The sequence below is a fragment of the Pelobates fuscus genome, chromosome 5, assembly GCF_036172605.1.
Source record: "Pelobates fuscus isolate aPelFus1 chromosome 5, aPelFus1.pri, whole genome shotgun sequence".
Taxonomy (NCBI): Eukaryota; Metazoa; Chordata; class Amphibia; order Anura; family Pelobatidae; genus Pelobates; species Pelobates fuscus.
The window spans coordinates 224058065-224074985 of record NC_086321.1 but is presented as its reverse complement, the minus strand read 5'-3'; the positions used below and the strand labels follow the sequence as shown (position 1 = coordinate 224074985).

Sequence of the window (16921 nt, the reverse complement as noted above, 5' to 3'; positions counted from 1 at the left end):
AACGGACTCTTCATTTGCTGCCTATTATATCCCACCCATGAAAAGTGAGTTTAATGTTGTGGCAAATCAATAAAAAGAGAAGATTCAACTTGAAAAGGAAGGAGATATAAAATGAAAAGAGAAAGGACAAATTGGTTGAGGAGGGGATTGATATAATGAAAAAGCAGAGGAAGTGCAATTAGAAGTGGAGAAAGAGATGGTGTGGGGAGAAGGAGAGATGAGAAAATTAATGCGTAGGAAAAGGGGAGACTTTTGCACAAATGCCTTTCAGCTGGTACAAAAAAATTGAATTCCTATTAATCTACTCCCAAACAAATTGATCCGTCTGGGATTTAGCTGTGGTGGAGTCTAATTCAATAAAAAAAGACTTCACAGATAAATCCCTGATTGATTGATTCAGGCTTAGATTAAAAAGAATTTGACTCGTTTGTACCTCCTGAAACACATTTGTACACAATTCTATAGTCACGAAGGAGATAAATGAGGAGTGAACGCGGGAATGAAGTGATATGTGAATTATTTTAAAATCTAATGAGTTATCATGATTTATTCTATTTTACACCTTTCTGAAATGCAAAAGCCCTTTGAAAATGTTCTTTTGTGGATAGGTTGTGACAACCTCACATCTTGGAACATAGATGATTTGAATTTAGTTGCTTGCGGAACTTTCAAGTGAAATTGTCTTTCAACGCTGCAGGATTCCAGGTACCAAATAACCTGAGTTCATGTCAAATACAATTTAATGATTACTTGCATAAGATTTTCCCGGTGATGATCAAATCTAGGTTACCTTAAAGACAACTCATTGTTTAGGTTATAGAAGCATTTAAAACAAAAAATATCAATTAAACATACATTTTGGGGACAATCACAAAATGTAATCCTTTGCCTGAGTAGGGGAAAATGATGAGGAAGTTTAATGTAAAGTTAATGGAATAGGAAGTATTACTCTAACCAAAAAATAAAGTGTAAGAAAATACTGTCTTTGTTCAGATAGTTTTACCTTTCCCCCCTCAAAATAAAAATACTTTAGCGCACTATCACCACACTGCAGAGAGACGTGCAGGAACTGAGCTGCAAAAACATGATGCTCGAACGGCCCCTGGATGCCCAGGAGGACGCAAGAAGGAGACACAACATAAAGGTCAGGGGAATCCCGGAGGGGCTACCGGAGGCAGAATTACCGCAAACGATCAAGCGCCAGGTCAAACTAAACCCATCAATCCCACAGATCTCTTCCGGATCCCGAAACCTGCCAGGGCCCCAGACGCGGCCACAAGGGACAATATCCTTACCTTCAAAAATGGATCAGACAAAGCATCGATCCTCACCGCCCTCCGGGGGAAAACCCCTATACAATTTGAGAATGCGAAGCTAACATTCTACAATGACCTCTCCAACGGAACTCTAGCGTGGCGTAGATCACTCAGACCCCTTACTGCCACACTCCAGCGGCACAAAATATTATACCACTGGCGGTCAGCTCACACTCCTCGTGCAGCAGGGAGAAACAACTCACCAAATCCACGGCCCACAGGATGCAGCGGATCTTCTACAGGCCTTGGGCCTACCGCGGGACTCTCTCTCCCAAGCGGATCACGGAGCCCCCACCACCCTGGCTCACAGCAGGGACCCAGCGAACTGTGCCCCTTTTGTACCACGAAACACCACACCGGTCACATACGCCTCGGTCACCACCTAAACGGAGCCGAGGTGCCCACACTCCAATCCTAGCAACACCATCAATTAACTATGGCAGGCACACACGCCCGCCGGGCACGGTGACGGTAATGAATATAAGAGAGCCAGGACCACACGCAGTACCCTACATCTGCCCGACCAACCAGCCGACTAACCTCAACAATACCAAGGACTGCTAACATTGACCCCCCAAAATACGGCTCGCTGTAGTTTTACCCTCTTCCTGACCACTGAGGTCTCAAGAGAATCCAACGCAGATAAACAACGTGACGACTATATTACTCCAGGACACCCTCACCTATCCCCGGCCTCTCGAGAGCATGGTACGCTCTATATTGACTACCTGCAACTTACAAGAGACCCGTTCCAAGTGACATTACCACTCAATTCTTTACTCTGATTTTTAAACACTACTAAATTCCCTGACTCCTCCAAACCAGGGCATTGGCTGACTCCAACTATACCAGGGGCACATAGCCCACTTCCCACGAGGACTAACTCTACTTAACAGCCCCTCTTAACCCAGCTTGATGTCACCGCTGACCACATCATCCACACAGCCGCGGAATGTTTAATGTTTAAAGTTATAATATAGAATAGGAAGTGTGATGCAGTGCTAGGGAGCTTGTTACTGAGGTCCTCTATACTCTTGTAATGTTATCCTGCTAACAGCATCTACTAGGTGAGAATTTGATGCTACTGCCGAATTTTTTCCACCGACATGCAAGCTCAAGCATTTAATATAACCAGAGGCGCTCCAGGGTTTAAACCTACTAATAGCCTGCCAGTAGATACCTAGCCTGTTATTTTATATGTTATACAATTTTAGTTAACTCCAGGGAAATTATCTATTCTGAACACAAATGAGCATGCCATGTTCTCAAGTTCATGTTTTTTCATATATAAATGTTACCATTTTACTCTGCCCAGCATGCGCTGGGAGCGCTGGACTGGCTGCACCTACTCATACACAAATGTTAAACATAAAATCTGCCGAACATGTTATTCAAACGCTGATATATACATTCCTGTGAAACCATAGCATAGTACGCAGCAATAATTAGTTTGACTAGCCTATTTTTTCCTGTCCTTATGTTACTGAATGCGCACAACCTAGGAATATCATGCAACGCAGTACAAAAAAAAAAAGAATTATATAACTAATTATATAATTATATTAAAAAAAAGATTATATAACAGGCAGAGTTGGTATACAGGATTTTTCAAAACAGAAAGGATTAGAACTAGCAGGAATAAACTTTGGCGAACTATCCCTATGGTATTGGCCATAGGGTAGTGAGGAAACTAAATTTGCCTCGATGTGCACACAAATATGGGAGGCTGGGATATTAGAGCACTGTATGCCTTTTATTTAAAGCTAGTACAGTAACTGGTCCTTAAATTACAGGCATAAATTAAAGTAAACCTCCATATGTACCCCATGTTTAGATTGCGGATTGATCAATGAATGGACAAAGCTAGTGCTTTGACGTGATCTCAAAATATACCTCTGGGTAAGGTAATGTGATGATAGATATTAATTAAAATAAACATTAGTTCAAGTTGATCATCCTACCACATGTTTGTGGATGAATGAGAGTTAAAGGAGGTGTAAACATTATTTTATTATATCTGAGCTAAGGTTCAAGGGGGTACAGACATGAATAGTCAAGGAGCACAGCCAACTATGCATATGTTCTGGTGTTTTGGCGGCTGCATCAATTCTTCTTTAGTTGTGAGGAAATTATTTTTTATTATGTTTTAAGATGGTGGCACAGGGTTCCATCCACGGAGCCCACTTAACTCCATTGAGTCCACCATTGATCCAATGAGACTTCATGCCGACTTCAACACTAGAAACAAGGGAAACACAGGCATTTTTCAACAAATGCCCCACTACTTTGATCTGTTTATCCAGAGAGCTATCAATCGCAGCAAAGGTTAATATTGTTATTACTGTCAGATTTATTTTATTGCAACAAAAACTCCCCCAAACATCTGTATGAATGAGTCTCCACTGATCATGCTCATTAGTGAGTCTGAAAACATCTCACTCTCAAAGAGAGGTTGATCCATCTCACTCTCAAAGAGAGGCTGATCCTCCTCGTTTTAGAGTCTGCACATATTGTTGAGATACCCCTAACTCAAAGGTGTGCACAGCACATTTCATAAAATTGAGCATCTAGAGATTGTATTTTTATTATCAAATTTCTTTTATTGGAAACTATGCAGAGTGTCAACAGCAGTATAGGTGTCGGGATTATGTTTCGGAATACTCGAGATCAGGGATAGGCAACTTTTGGCACTCCAGATGTTGTGGACTACATCCCCCATAAAGCTCTTACACCCATAACGCTGGCATAGCATCATGGGAGATGTAGTCCAAAACATCTGGAGTGCTGAAGATTGCCTATGTCTGCTCTAGATGACTGATTCCGTATAAATAAATTAAACAAAAAAGAAAGAACAAAACAAAGTGTCATACCTAATGTATATCTGAAAGTGGGGACCCTATTGTGCAGACACCAGAGAATCTGTTGTAAATCAAATACAAATAAACAGTAACCATGTGCCAGTTCAGGGAGGATAGCACAGGTAGGTTGAGCAAGTTCCCTCCTTTGGTAATATATAGGGTTATTGACCCAAAGCTAGGAAAAGAGGATGAGGCAGCATTCCCATTCAGGTGCTCCACCCCTCCATACCGATAGAGTCTGACTGGGGGCTGCCCCCAAAGTATTGTCAATGAGTGCACTTTGGTCAATGTCCATGGTTTCTATGTAGGGTACCCAGTTTTTGAAAAATTGCAAGACCCTATTTCCATTATGTTGTGAGTCTTCGATCCAGTCCATTCTAAACACATGGGACAGCTTGGTGTGGCACAATTGTAGGGTTGGCTTGTCAGCTGAGATCTTTGCGTGCAGAATGATTTTCCTGGCAGCTGCCAGCACCATCTGAATAAACCTGGTATGTCTTGGAGTTTTGTCAAGGAAAATTCCAAAGATGAAGGGGTGGAAGATACCTCCAGTGGCAACCTTTGAAGCTCTTATGAACTCCATGCCCATGAGGGTTAAATGATCACTATAGTTAACATATAAAAGCAAGAAAGACAGGTCCCCTTGCTTTCTTTCTTGCTTTTATATTAGTTTGATATCTAAAAAACAACAATTTTGAGCCCTTTTTTTCATTAAAACTTACCTCCATTCCAGAGCTGAGCTCCTTGTCAGGCCACGCCCCCTTTTTCATCAAAATGACAAAATAGCAGGGCCCAATCAGACGCTTCTCTTTGAGCGCCATCGTTCTCTGGTGCGCATGCGCGGCTTCGCACTGCACCAATCAGGCTCTTCATTGAATGTGAGACAGCTCAGCTCGCAGTCTATGCCCGCCCCCCACCTACGCCAAAAGTTTGTATGCAAACACTATATATAGATATATCTATATATAGTGTTTATTTAAAATGTGTGTGTTTGTATACAAATATTGTTAAACATACACACACTCTATCTTTATCCATCTCTATCTATCTATCTCTTTCTATCTATCTATCTATCTTATTATCTATCTATTTATCCATCTATTTCATTCTATCTATCTTATGATCTATCTATATCTATTTATCTCACTCACTCTCTCACACTCACTCACACTCTCTCACTCATACACTTTCTCAAACTCACTCACTCTCTCACACACAATCTCAATCTCTTACTCTCAATCACTCTCTCACACAATCTCTCACCCATACTCAATCTCTCACTCACCCAATCTCACACACTCACTCTCTCAATCTCACACACTCTCTCACTCTCAATCCCTCACTCACACTCACAATCTGTCACTCATTCTCAATCTCTCACTCACATACTTACTTACTTGCCCACCCACACTCACTCAGTCACCCACAGTCACTCACCCCCCTCATTCACTCACACTCAGTCACCCACACTCAGTCACCCACACTCATTCACTTACACACCCACACTCACTCTCACACCTACACTCACTCACCCCCACACACTCACTCTCTCACCTACACTCACTTACTCACTCACCCTCACAAAATAATAGTTTGGATCTTCCTGCTCGGTCTCCAGCCTGTCAGTTCGAACCGACACTGTGTGCAGATTTTATCATCCACACTGTCGGCTCTGTTTGCTGACAAGCTCCGGGGTTACTACAGGGCATAGGAGGCGCGTTCACAGTGCCCCCTATCTCCTGTCATCACGTTTGATGTATTCACCCAAGCGTAAAGACGTCAAACGTAGTGAAAGCGAATTAGGCATTGATGAACTCGGAAGTCTCTCTGGTGGCAGTCTGAGTGACTGCAACTGGAGGTGTTCCTAGCTTCCAATGTAAATAGAGACCACTCGGCCACGCTACACGCAGGCAGGAGGGGAGCAGCACAGCACAGCTCTCCCCTCCTGCCAGCATCGTGAACAGCACAGCTCTCCGCTCCTGCCAGCAAGCGGACTCGGGCCGGCGCGGCTGTGCATTGGCCCATAAGTTATCCAGGCAGCCCACGGTTGCAGGGGTCGCGGCTGCGGCTGGGCCCCCTGGAGTGTGGGGTCCGGTGAGAGCTGTGACCGTGGTAGGTACGCCAATGATTAAAAGTGAATTTTGAATTTAAGGACAAAATAGATGAAATGGAAAAAAATCATGGTGGTAGAAACATAGAATGTGACGGCAGATAAGAACCATTCAGCTCATCTAGTCTGCCCAATTTTTTTTAAATACTTTCCTTAGTCCCTGGCCTTATCTTATAGTTAGCCTTATGCCTATACCACGCATGCTTAAAATCCCATACTGTGTTAACCTCTACCACTTCAGCTGGAAGGCTATTCCATGCATCCACTACCCTCTCAGTAAAGTAATACTTCCTGATATAATTTTTAAACCTTTGCCCCTCTAATTTAAGACTATTTCCTCTTGTTGTGGTAGTTTTTCTTCTTTTAAATATAGTCTCCTCCTTTACGGTGTTGATTCCCTTTATGTATTTAAATGTTTCTATCATATCCCCCCTGTCTTGCCTTTCCTCCAAGCTATACATGTTAAGTTCCTTTAACCTTTCCTGGTAAGTTTTGTCCTGCAATCCATGAACCAGTTTAGTAGCCCTTCTCTGAACTCTCTCTAAAGTATCAATAACTTTCTGGAGATACGGTCTCCAGTACTGCGTACAATACTCTAAGTGAGGTCTCACCAGTGTTCTGTACAATGGCATGAGCACTTCCCTCTTTCTACTGCTAATACCTCTTCCTATACAACCAAGCATTCTGCTAGCATTTCCTGCTGCTCTATTACATTGTCTGCCTACCTTTAAGTCATCAGAAATAATCACCCCTAAATCGCTTTCCTCGGATGTTGAGGTTAGGACTCTATCAAATATTCTGTACTCTGCCCTTGGCTTTTTTTACACCCAAGATGCATTATCTTGCACTTATCCACATTGCCAGTTGCCACAACTCTGACCATTTTTCTAGTTTAACTAAATCATTTGCCATTTGGCTTATCTCTCCTGGAACATCAACCCTGTTACATATCTTAGTATCATCAGCAAAAAGACATACCTTACCATCAAGAGGAGTCAGCATGTGCAGTATTTCTGCTTGCAACACTGCAGCTATAGAGATATTGTTAAAGGGACACTGTAGGCACCCAGACCACTTCTGCCCATTGGAGTGGTCTGGGTGCCAACTCCCACTACCCTTAACCCTGCAAGTGTAATTATTGCAGTTTTTTCTAAAACTATAAGTCCTCCCCTAGAGGGCACTTCCTGCTCCATAGCACAGGTTTTCTGTGCTAGAGCGTCGCTGGACATCCTCACGCTGTGTGAGGACCTCCAGCGTCGCTCAATTCTCCATAGGAAAGCATTGAAAGCTTTCCTATGGAGAGCTCTAATGCGCGTGCGCAGCAATGCGCATTAGGTCTCCTCAGCCGGCGGGCGGGATCAGTCTTGCCCACCGGCTGACGTAAGGAAGAGGAGGAGCAGCAGCAAGCAGAAACCACTGCTGAGGGATGTCGGCGGGGGTCTCAGGTAAGTGACTGTTTTCACCCCTTCAGCAACCGGGGGGAGGAGACCTGCAGTGCCAGGAAAACTGATTGTTTTCCTGGCACTGGAGTGTCCCTTTAATTGTGTGATGGAGGGTAGGTACACCCCAAGCACATGTAACTTAGTCAGCCTGGAACTCTGTTCCGGCCTGCCTAATATCAATTCTGTGCATAAATTATGTGTTGTCAGAGAGCACTGCACACTGACAAGAGACATAAAAAATGTTACGCTTGCAGGCAGAGCACATGCAAGGGGTTGCTAGCTTTCAGTTTCCAGCCACCCACTTTGCGCTAACTCTTGCCTCTCTCCGTGTGCATTTGTCTATTTTTTTTTTTTTTTTTTTAGAAACCCTCCTCAACTCCACTACTTCCTCACCAGCCCAAAGCACACACATACACTCTGAGCCGGCAAAATAATCCATTCACAGGCTTCTCTGAGACTCTTGTCATTGGGCCAGGCATGACACCAATGACGTCAGGAGCGTGCGCGGAGAAGCAGCGCTGGGAGCTCAGCTTGGGGATGTATTCAAGATAAGGAAAAACTTTTATTTACAGGTTTTACTACACATCAAGAGGGGGGACCTTCCCCATAGTGCACAGTGAGCTACGCCCATGGCTATTCACAGCCATGTAAACTGCTAGGAGTTTAAAGCGAATTTCCGTTCAGGTGAAAATAGTCAAACTTGAATCCATCAATGTTTTCAATTTGGCTATTCTCGCATACAATAGTAATTTTCTATTAAATCCCCTGTAAATCTCACACATGACAGTGATTAAAGCTTTTCCTATGAATATCTAAGCACCGGTTGTTCAAACGTTTGCCAGTAGGTGTCCTCAGACTCAAGTTTTGTTTGAGCCCAGAGTGTCTTCACCAACTTCAGACACAACCAATCAAACCCTGAAAGGGGAGCCGACTACTAACGCTTGAGTCCAGTGACATTATGTGGGGCCTGGGCCGGGTGCTGAGGGATGTCCCTGGGGCAGTGCGGCTGGCCTGTCAGCGGAAGGCGGTCATACAGTGCAGCAGAGGACTGGGCTCAGGGAGTGTGGAGCCTGGCCGCAGTGTGAGCTCAGTGAGTATCTCAGCGGGAAGCCTGGGTCCTCCTCTTATAGCCTGGATCTTACCTATTGCTCTGTGACACTCTGTCACGTGGTGCTAAGGACATGGCCTCCCTGGCCAGAGACATACAGCTCATACACTTTACAATGACTGTTTAATCAGACTTGTTATTAATGGGCACATTGATTAAGCAAGTATTGTTAAAAGGGAATTTTAGAGACCCATAACAAGCAGAAGGAATTATCGCTGCGTGTTATTGTAGAACGTATGTTATATAACACACCATGTGCTACCAGGATATATGGGCAGTGCTGTAAGATCTGAAAAATTCACTAAGGATAGCCAGCCAGAACACGTGAAAGGATAAGTAAATCTGTGTGGTAAAACTAGTCTGCGGTTATTTCTTTCCATATCCGGCTGCTTATAACTACCAGTCTTATTATGCTCATCAATACTAAGAAATAAGTGAGCTTTCTGCAAATCAAATGAGTATTTTTTCCCCAAAAAGGTGAGGCACACGGTGGGTGTCACTGTTTAAAAAAAAAGTAAAATTGTTCTACCCTCCTTATAAGAAATACTATTTGCATTTTGACATGATTAAGTAAGACATGAAATAATCTGCAGAGTGTTTTGCAGTACTAAATTAGGAAATTATAGTCCCTTTAAATTTGTGTGATTTAATAAACTAATTCATAAATACTACATGTTAACATATTTGCTTGTTTTACCTCATGACTGTTTCATACCTTCAAGCGCATACTTAGGTTTGTAAGAAGTAAATGATGACAGAATATTTGCTACAACCCATTGACCTACCTGTATATATAATACACAGCAATCCTGTTTTAATCCAATACGTTTATCCAAGTACTGTTTCTAAGTGGCAAAGCTTGTCTCCCTATCCCATCTGCTATTTTATTTATTTTCCTGCCCTCCCCTTGAAGGGTCAGTTTGCGCATGTGCTCTGAACTGGTAAAATATTCCACTCAAAGGCTTCTCTGATTGGACCTCTCTGTGACTCTTGTGTCATCACAAGGGGGCATGCCAAGCAGTGCTGTGAGCTTTACCCAATTAAGGTAAGCTTTATTCTAAAAGTTTGTTTTTTTAAACAGACAAAAAAAAGGGATGGAGTACCCTTTTAAGAGAACCTCCGAAGAAGATGGGTTATACTCCCAATTAACTTTATTGAATGAATATCATTCAATTGGACTCAAATGACATAATGAAAAATAAAAGTTAACATTTATTAAAAATGTCTGCAAATGTTTGGTGATTTAAATTACCACTTAAGTAACCCCTGGTCTTTTAGTTTTAACCCTGCAAAGTAAAACATTGCAGTTTCTTTAAAAACAGCAATGTTTACGTCGCGGGTTTAAGTCATACTGACAGCCACTAGAGGTGCTTCCGCAGGACTTACGAATTCACTCATCCCTTAGACAGGTTGGAGTAACTCTACTAAGAATGGAATCAACAAAGACTGTAGTTTTAAGTATTATTACTATTATTATTATTATTGGTATTTATATAGCGCCAACTAATTCCGCAGCGCTTTACAATATTATGAAAGGGGTATATTTACAATAATTATGACAATTACACAGTGACACAGAATCAATAGGTAGATGAGGGCCCTGCTCAAACGAGCTTACTGTCTAGAGGTAGTCCAATATTACTGAATTGCTCTATTTTATCACAATATACTTGGCACTTGGACTAGTGTTTGCTATTTGACTAAAACACTATAAAAAAAATATGCATAAGTTCAAATAGAAACCACTTTGTTTCATGCTCATAACTATTTATGAAAGGCACAATTTAATTCAGCTTCTGTTTGCCGTTTTTATTAGCCTCAACTATCAATACTGTATGAGAATAGGCATTTTCTCACAATAGATGCCGATGGCATTTCAGTGTTCCTTCTGAAGAACAACTAAGCATGGTGCTATGATCTTTGCTGCTACTAATAATCTTGCACAGTATTAATGTGTGTACAAAGATGATGCCGCTCTAGGTAGCATTATCAGTCAGCATCCAAAGGTGGTGGGCTAAAGCCAGGAGAGGGTTAGGTATGTTCATCTCCCTTTACTCCATCCCCAGACTTCACCATGCAAGTGTACACATCACCTGCAAGGCTTGTCTGCTCAATAAATTAATGGCCCCACAAGTAACAGTGCTACTTTAATCCTCCCACTAGCATAACATTTTTTTTAATCAAATATAGCTAACATATAAACATATCATAGCATAGTAGTGTATAGATTGCTTTGCAGAAGAACTTAAGTATTAAACTTATGTAAATGTACACAATTTATTTTCACGTATTTGTTAATCCTTTATGAAAATACTTGAGGGAAGTATTAGACTGTATACAGTGGCCTTCTTGCAATATTTCACAGTCTGAAATGTTAGTGCAAAAGCATAAAAAAATGTTATCACATACAGTAAATGTCACAAATATATAAAGATGATCAAATACTTTTGCTTATAGGTATTTGCGAGGACTCTAAAGGCATTACTAGCAATACAGCATACTAACAGTTACAATTCAATATAAAAATGTCTGTGTTTGGGTTTTTTGCTCACATACAGTAAATACATTTAAATTCCATTTCTTTCTAAAATAAAGTTGTTGTTTTTTTAAAGCTGCTGTAGCAAACTTTATCAATTTCAATTTATTATATCAATTTATCAATTTCTGGACTGCTAATGATTGACTAGAAATGACTAGAAATTGACTAGAAATGATATGACCCATTGAAATCTCCTGTACTGTTTCAAAGCGGGGGAGGGGGGTTGGGCTTACATTTTCAGCAAATTTACAGGCTTTATATCAGTGGTTTCTAGCAGAGAAATGTATTCCTTTACGGGCTAGTAATCAAAATTAGAGTAGAAATGATGGCATGTGAGGCTTTATAGACTAGATTTCATAAGTTTTTACTTGATTTGACCATTGAAAGGGTTAAAGGTGAGTAATACTAGGTTAGTTGCTAGTTTAGAATATGTATCATTTATAAAATAATTTTATCTGACCAGTGACTGAACTTCCATTCAGAAAACACATGCATTTACACCTGAACGAGCCATCAGGTAAAATAAGGCAAATGCCCAGTGAGCCGCTGAGGCCGACAGGGGAGATCAGAGGATCTCCCCTGCCGGTCCATGCAGAGCCTGTGCTATTGAAGCTCTGGCTTTGCTGTGTGCCTCCAATGGCTGGTGGGGAGCTCTCCCTCACTGGCCCATAGGCACTTTACTATTGGAAAGGTAGGGAAGAGGAGCACCCGGAATTATGTATTCCAGAGGCGCTGTGGGCTAGAGTTACAACATCAGACCGCCAGGGTTTGCAGTGCCCCCCTCCCTAGCAATAGGTAAGAAGGGAGGGGGGAGATATAAAGTTATTTTTGTTTTTAATGTAAAAAGAAACAATATATTTGCTCCCAGTTCCATCTCCCCCCACACAATAAAGACCTTATACCACCCTACACACTGCACCCCTGTTACTTTGAAGCCATACTCAGACTGCGACCCTCACACACTGCATCCTGACACATACTAGATCCCCTTTAGACACTACATCCCTTATACACACACTGAGTTCCCTACAAGCACTAGATCTCCTATAGACACACACTGCACCACAAACACACATACTACATCTCCTATACACACACTCTGGACGCCCTATGCACAGAGTACATTCCCTAAACACCCACTCTCTCTACAGCCCATACAAGGCACCTATACACACTACAGTACCTGTACACTGGCACACATTCTTTACAGCCCCATGCCACACGTATGACACACAAAACACCACGATGAACTTAAGGAGCATAAACCCTATACACCAAAACTGCTTCATTAAGCTAAAGTTGTTCAGGTGACTATAGTGTCCCTTTAATCTCCTATGGACACAAGACATGCAAATGATTGTCAATGTAGTGTGATATATTTGCTAGTGCAATGTATAAATACAATAGTTTATAGCTTACAAAATCACTCTGTCATGCACAAATTACTGGAGGACTGTACAGTATTAATACATTTCATTTCTCTTTGATATTTCTTTTGTAGGCTGGAAATCTCCCAACTTGTAGACATCTGCTGGAATCTAACCACATGAATGTTACCTTACACAATAGCAGAAGAGCAGGGACATTAACAAGTAGCAGGTAAAGAGCACATGCTTTTAATATTATGTTTTCCAAATCCCAGGACAATCTGTGGGATTACTAAAAAAACAAACAAAAAAAAACTGCAGCATAATTTTTTTAGGACCCCAATACTCTCATTCAGACATTGTCTCCTTGACTTCAGCTCCTCTGATCACTGTTTTTTAATTGTTCTTCTAAATAGATCAGTCATTTTTTCTGGGTACACATTACCAGGCCAGCCACATTAGTAATCTTGATTGGTGTGATTGTGTCCCAGGCCCATTAATCTGTTTACTGCATTAGAGTGAGCTAAAGTCCAGACTATCTCAGATTGAGGAGTGAGAAAACAGGAGGTTAACCCAGGGTCTGGTGAGTGAATAGTTTTGCAGCGTTTGCTAGAAATGACATAAGAAAACATGAGGCCCACTGGTATCTCAAAGTGGTTTTACAGCTTGTTGAGACCTGACAGTCAAAATGGCCACCCCTCCAGAGTTTGCAACCATGGGCGCCTCCCAGTTATCATCCACACTTGTGGAACTGCTCCTCAAGGTGTTCAATCGCATTTGTGCATCATTCTGAGCAATGCTCAATGAAAGAGAACTTACCGTCACCTCTATTGAACAAACTGTGGTTCCATGGAGAAGTCCTATCAAACAAAGCCGTTTGTGTAAAGTTCCCTTGCGTGTGTCCAGAGAAGCACTCAGGAGAGCGCCCAGAAACCCGCAGTGGTGGACAGCGGTACTTAATTGTGCACTCCAGTGAATTCGCCACTACTCACCTCGACTGCGGAGATCTGAAATCCTTTGTCGTCAGCATGACCAGCCTAATCTGGATGCCTCTCCCTTATATTGCCGGGTGTCTGGGAATGCGGAATCACAGATGTCACACGCCTCTCTATTTCTGTGTTGAGTATGGAGGGTGCAGGTAGCAGAGTCTGAGCCTGGAACCAAGCTGTACTATATAATTCGGACTCGTAAGTGGCATTGGTAGGCTGACCTAGGCAGGATCTTTACCAATTCATGATAATTAGTTTAGACCAGTAGAGATTTCTGTCTGCTTGATCTTTTCTGTTACCTATAGTTTATAGCATTCTTGTTACTCATTGTTGAATTCATGTACATGCCCAACTAGTTATCTTCATGTAGGAACAGCCTTATCCTCTTGTATGTTTTAATCTCTGACTGGACGTGCTTATTTAGCCTTTTTATTTTTTTATTTTAAAATGTGGCAGACTTGGCCAGGAGTTGATTTCTGTATACATACTTTGATGCACTCATATTTATGTTCAAGCAAAGCCTATATACTCCTCATTGTGTATGCTATTACTCCATTTTATGTGCACTGTACCTTATCATTGCCTCAATAAAACAGAGACTGCCAGAATATAAAAGTTGTGGTTTGCTGGTGTAATATCTCACAAACGTTTATTTATTTTTTATTTTCATAGTATTTAATCTATAGTCAGTGTAAGTAAATTTGATCCACTTAAAAGAATATCTGTAAAACAATGTTAGTGATCATTGTGCCAAATATGTTTATTGTGTGACGCAGCATTTACCCCTTATCAGTGAGGCAAACTGTTGTTCAATGATTGTTCAGTTATAAATTTGTATATCCTCAATGATCAGCTAGCTGCTCATAATCACATGATTGTGACTAATGCACTAACTAATCTTAAATTTTGTTACTATTCATTATTATACACATATTTTCTATCAGATTGCTGGGAACGTATATGCATATTATATGAAATAAGCTGTTCAATCCAAACATCTTGGAGGTGGTAAAATATAGGTTGGAATCAGGCAGCCCCATGTGGTTTTCATCCTCTTCTCAAATCTTAGTGGGTTCACATGCTTCCAGAATAGCTCCAGGGGAGACTTCACCTTCTCCACTTGACACAACTTATAGTTTCCTCTGGTGAAGGCTTATGGCACTTAATGGTGATCCGGTTTGAGGGTGAGCCTGTAATGCAAAATAAAGTAGAGTACCAAATAAAAGTACAGCGGTTCTAAACCGTGCAAAACATGCTGTCAGTTGTCACTTCTTTGGGCTAAAAATGAACAATATAACTATAGGCCATATACGATCAAATACTGGTAAGTGGGCCATGTGAAATTGACATCAATCTAAAAAGGACTAATAGACGTAGCTGCATATGTGCTGAGAGAAGTGATTGTTACTATATTCCCAGAACAGTGATGTTTGGGGGATAGATGGGGAATAAATTACTGCACTCCATACTGAATGTGGTGTTAGTGGTGACAATTACTGAAATACTGCAATTTGCTTAACAAGTTGTTGTTTTTTTTGGTCTCTTTTTAAATTTACTGTACAAATGTCACCTTGTGTTAAGCTTACCTGGCTCCTTTTCACACCCCTCCTGGAACTGTCATTGCATGTCTGCTGATGTCATGAATGAAAGCAGTTAATAAGGAGATATAATCACATCAATCAAGCATAGGTAGCTGCCACCAGCAAGCTGACCGCTTTATATAAAGATCTGGGCGTTTGTGACTTTGCAGGATTGTGTCTTTTCTGTAGTAACATTAACTTCTAATAAGGTATCCATTTGGGTCACAAAAATGTATTCTGTCTTCTGTCTGTGTGGTTCTGCACTAACCTTGTTGACATTTCTTAGTACCCTAGATGAGAATACATATGAGAAGTTAGCAGAAGATACACTGGACTCTTTAGCTGAATATTTTGAAGATCTTGCAGATCAGCCATTTACACAAAATGATTATGATGTCACTTTCGGGGTATGTCTTTTCCATTTGTATATTTATTCATTTTTGTCATATGTTATTTTTACATTTTGTCAAGTAATATGCAGGTCCTGATATACGTTTTTGTGTTATCCATTTTGAAACATTTCTAAATGCATATTCTTTCCATCAGCATTCCTTATCTAGAATCTATATGCCAGGGCCTAAAGTTATTTACATAACTACACTTGCATGCCAGACAAACCATAATCTCTCTCTCTCTCTCTCTCTCTCTCCTAGTTATACACAAACATAGCTATCCACTCGCATGCAGATAAATACAATTATATACTTTTAATTTAAAAGTGAGCTGAGAAAGCTACCCCTGTTCCTGCAGTATGCAGAGGTCGTCCAATACTTTATAGCCTATAGGAGTTAGTCAGTGGATCTCTGAAAACACTTTATAAGTAGAAAGACAAAGTGTGTGTGCACTAGATCCTATTGTGTACCTATGGAAATTTGACACTGTGTACATCTAAAATGTGGTCTAAGTCTATAGAGGGGAACTGTAAATTATATTCATAACAACATTTCTATTAAAGAGAAACTCTTATCTTTTCTGTTGGTGACATTTATTTTTCCCCTGACACAAATAAGAATTATTGAAGGTTTTGGGGTGGAGAGTGCAGTCTACTTGCTCTCAACATTGAGTAGATTTACCCTGTTATCTTTCTTGGCTGCATACTCCCTGGTCATCGATTCTGTAATGTGCCCCTTGTGTGATCAGAGGTAGTGTGCAGGAAAAGTTTGGTCTGCAGCTATTCCAGCACATCTTGCATTTAGTACAAATCCAAATAAGAAAAACTGTTCACTCATCGCATCTTAACTGCTACAAAGATCTTAAAGGGACACTGACCACTTCATCTCATTGAAGTGGAGTGGGTGCAGAGTTCCTGTGTTCTTGTTAAATACAGCAGTTTTAGAGAAACTGGAATGATTAAGTTGCTGTGCTAAGAAAGCCTTTAGTGCTTGCCTACCAGACAGCCATTAGAGGCGCTCCCAGGAGTTTACCGGAATCTGCGTCGCCTAAATGAAATCCCAGTAAGAAAGCATTGAGGTAAAGCTTTCCTATGGTGAGAGGCTTATGCACTCGGCGCGCATGCGCCTTAGGTCCTCCCACCTCAATGCTTTCTTACGCGGATTTCTTTTTTTTTCCGGATGATGTTGGGGAAATCGGCATTGAAATTGTGTGAGTAAAT

The 16921-nt window shown here is 41.2% G+C and overlaps 1 protein-coding gene across 1 annotated transcript in view; it reads left to right on the top strand.

Annotated features, from left to right (window-relative positions):
* The first annotated feature begins 8617 nt into the window (after positions 1-8617).
* The window catches only part of FXN (frataxin), a 39156-nt gene continuing 30852 nt past the window's right edge, over positions 8618-16921 (top strand). Inside the window, exons 1-3 of the mRNA XM_063455065.1 lie at positions 8618-8816; positions 12875-12972; positions 15596-15716. Coding sequence (XP_063311135.1) covers positions 8685-8816; positions 12875-12972; positions 15596-15716 — 351 coding nt within the window. The 5' untranslated portion in view covers positions 8618-8684. The remainder of the gene's footprint in view (positions 8817-12874; positions 12973-15595; positions 15717-16921) is intronic.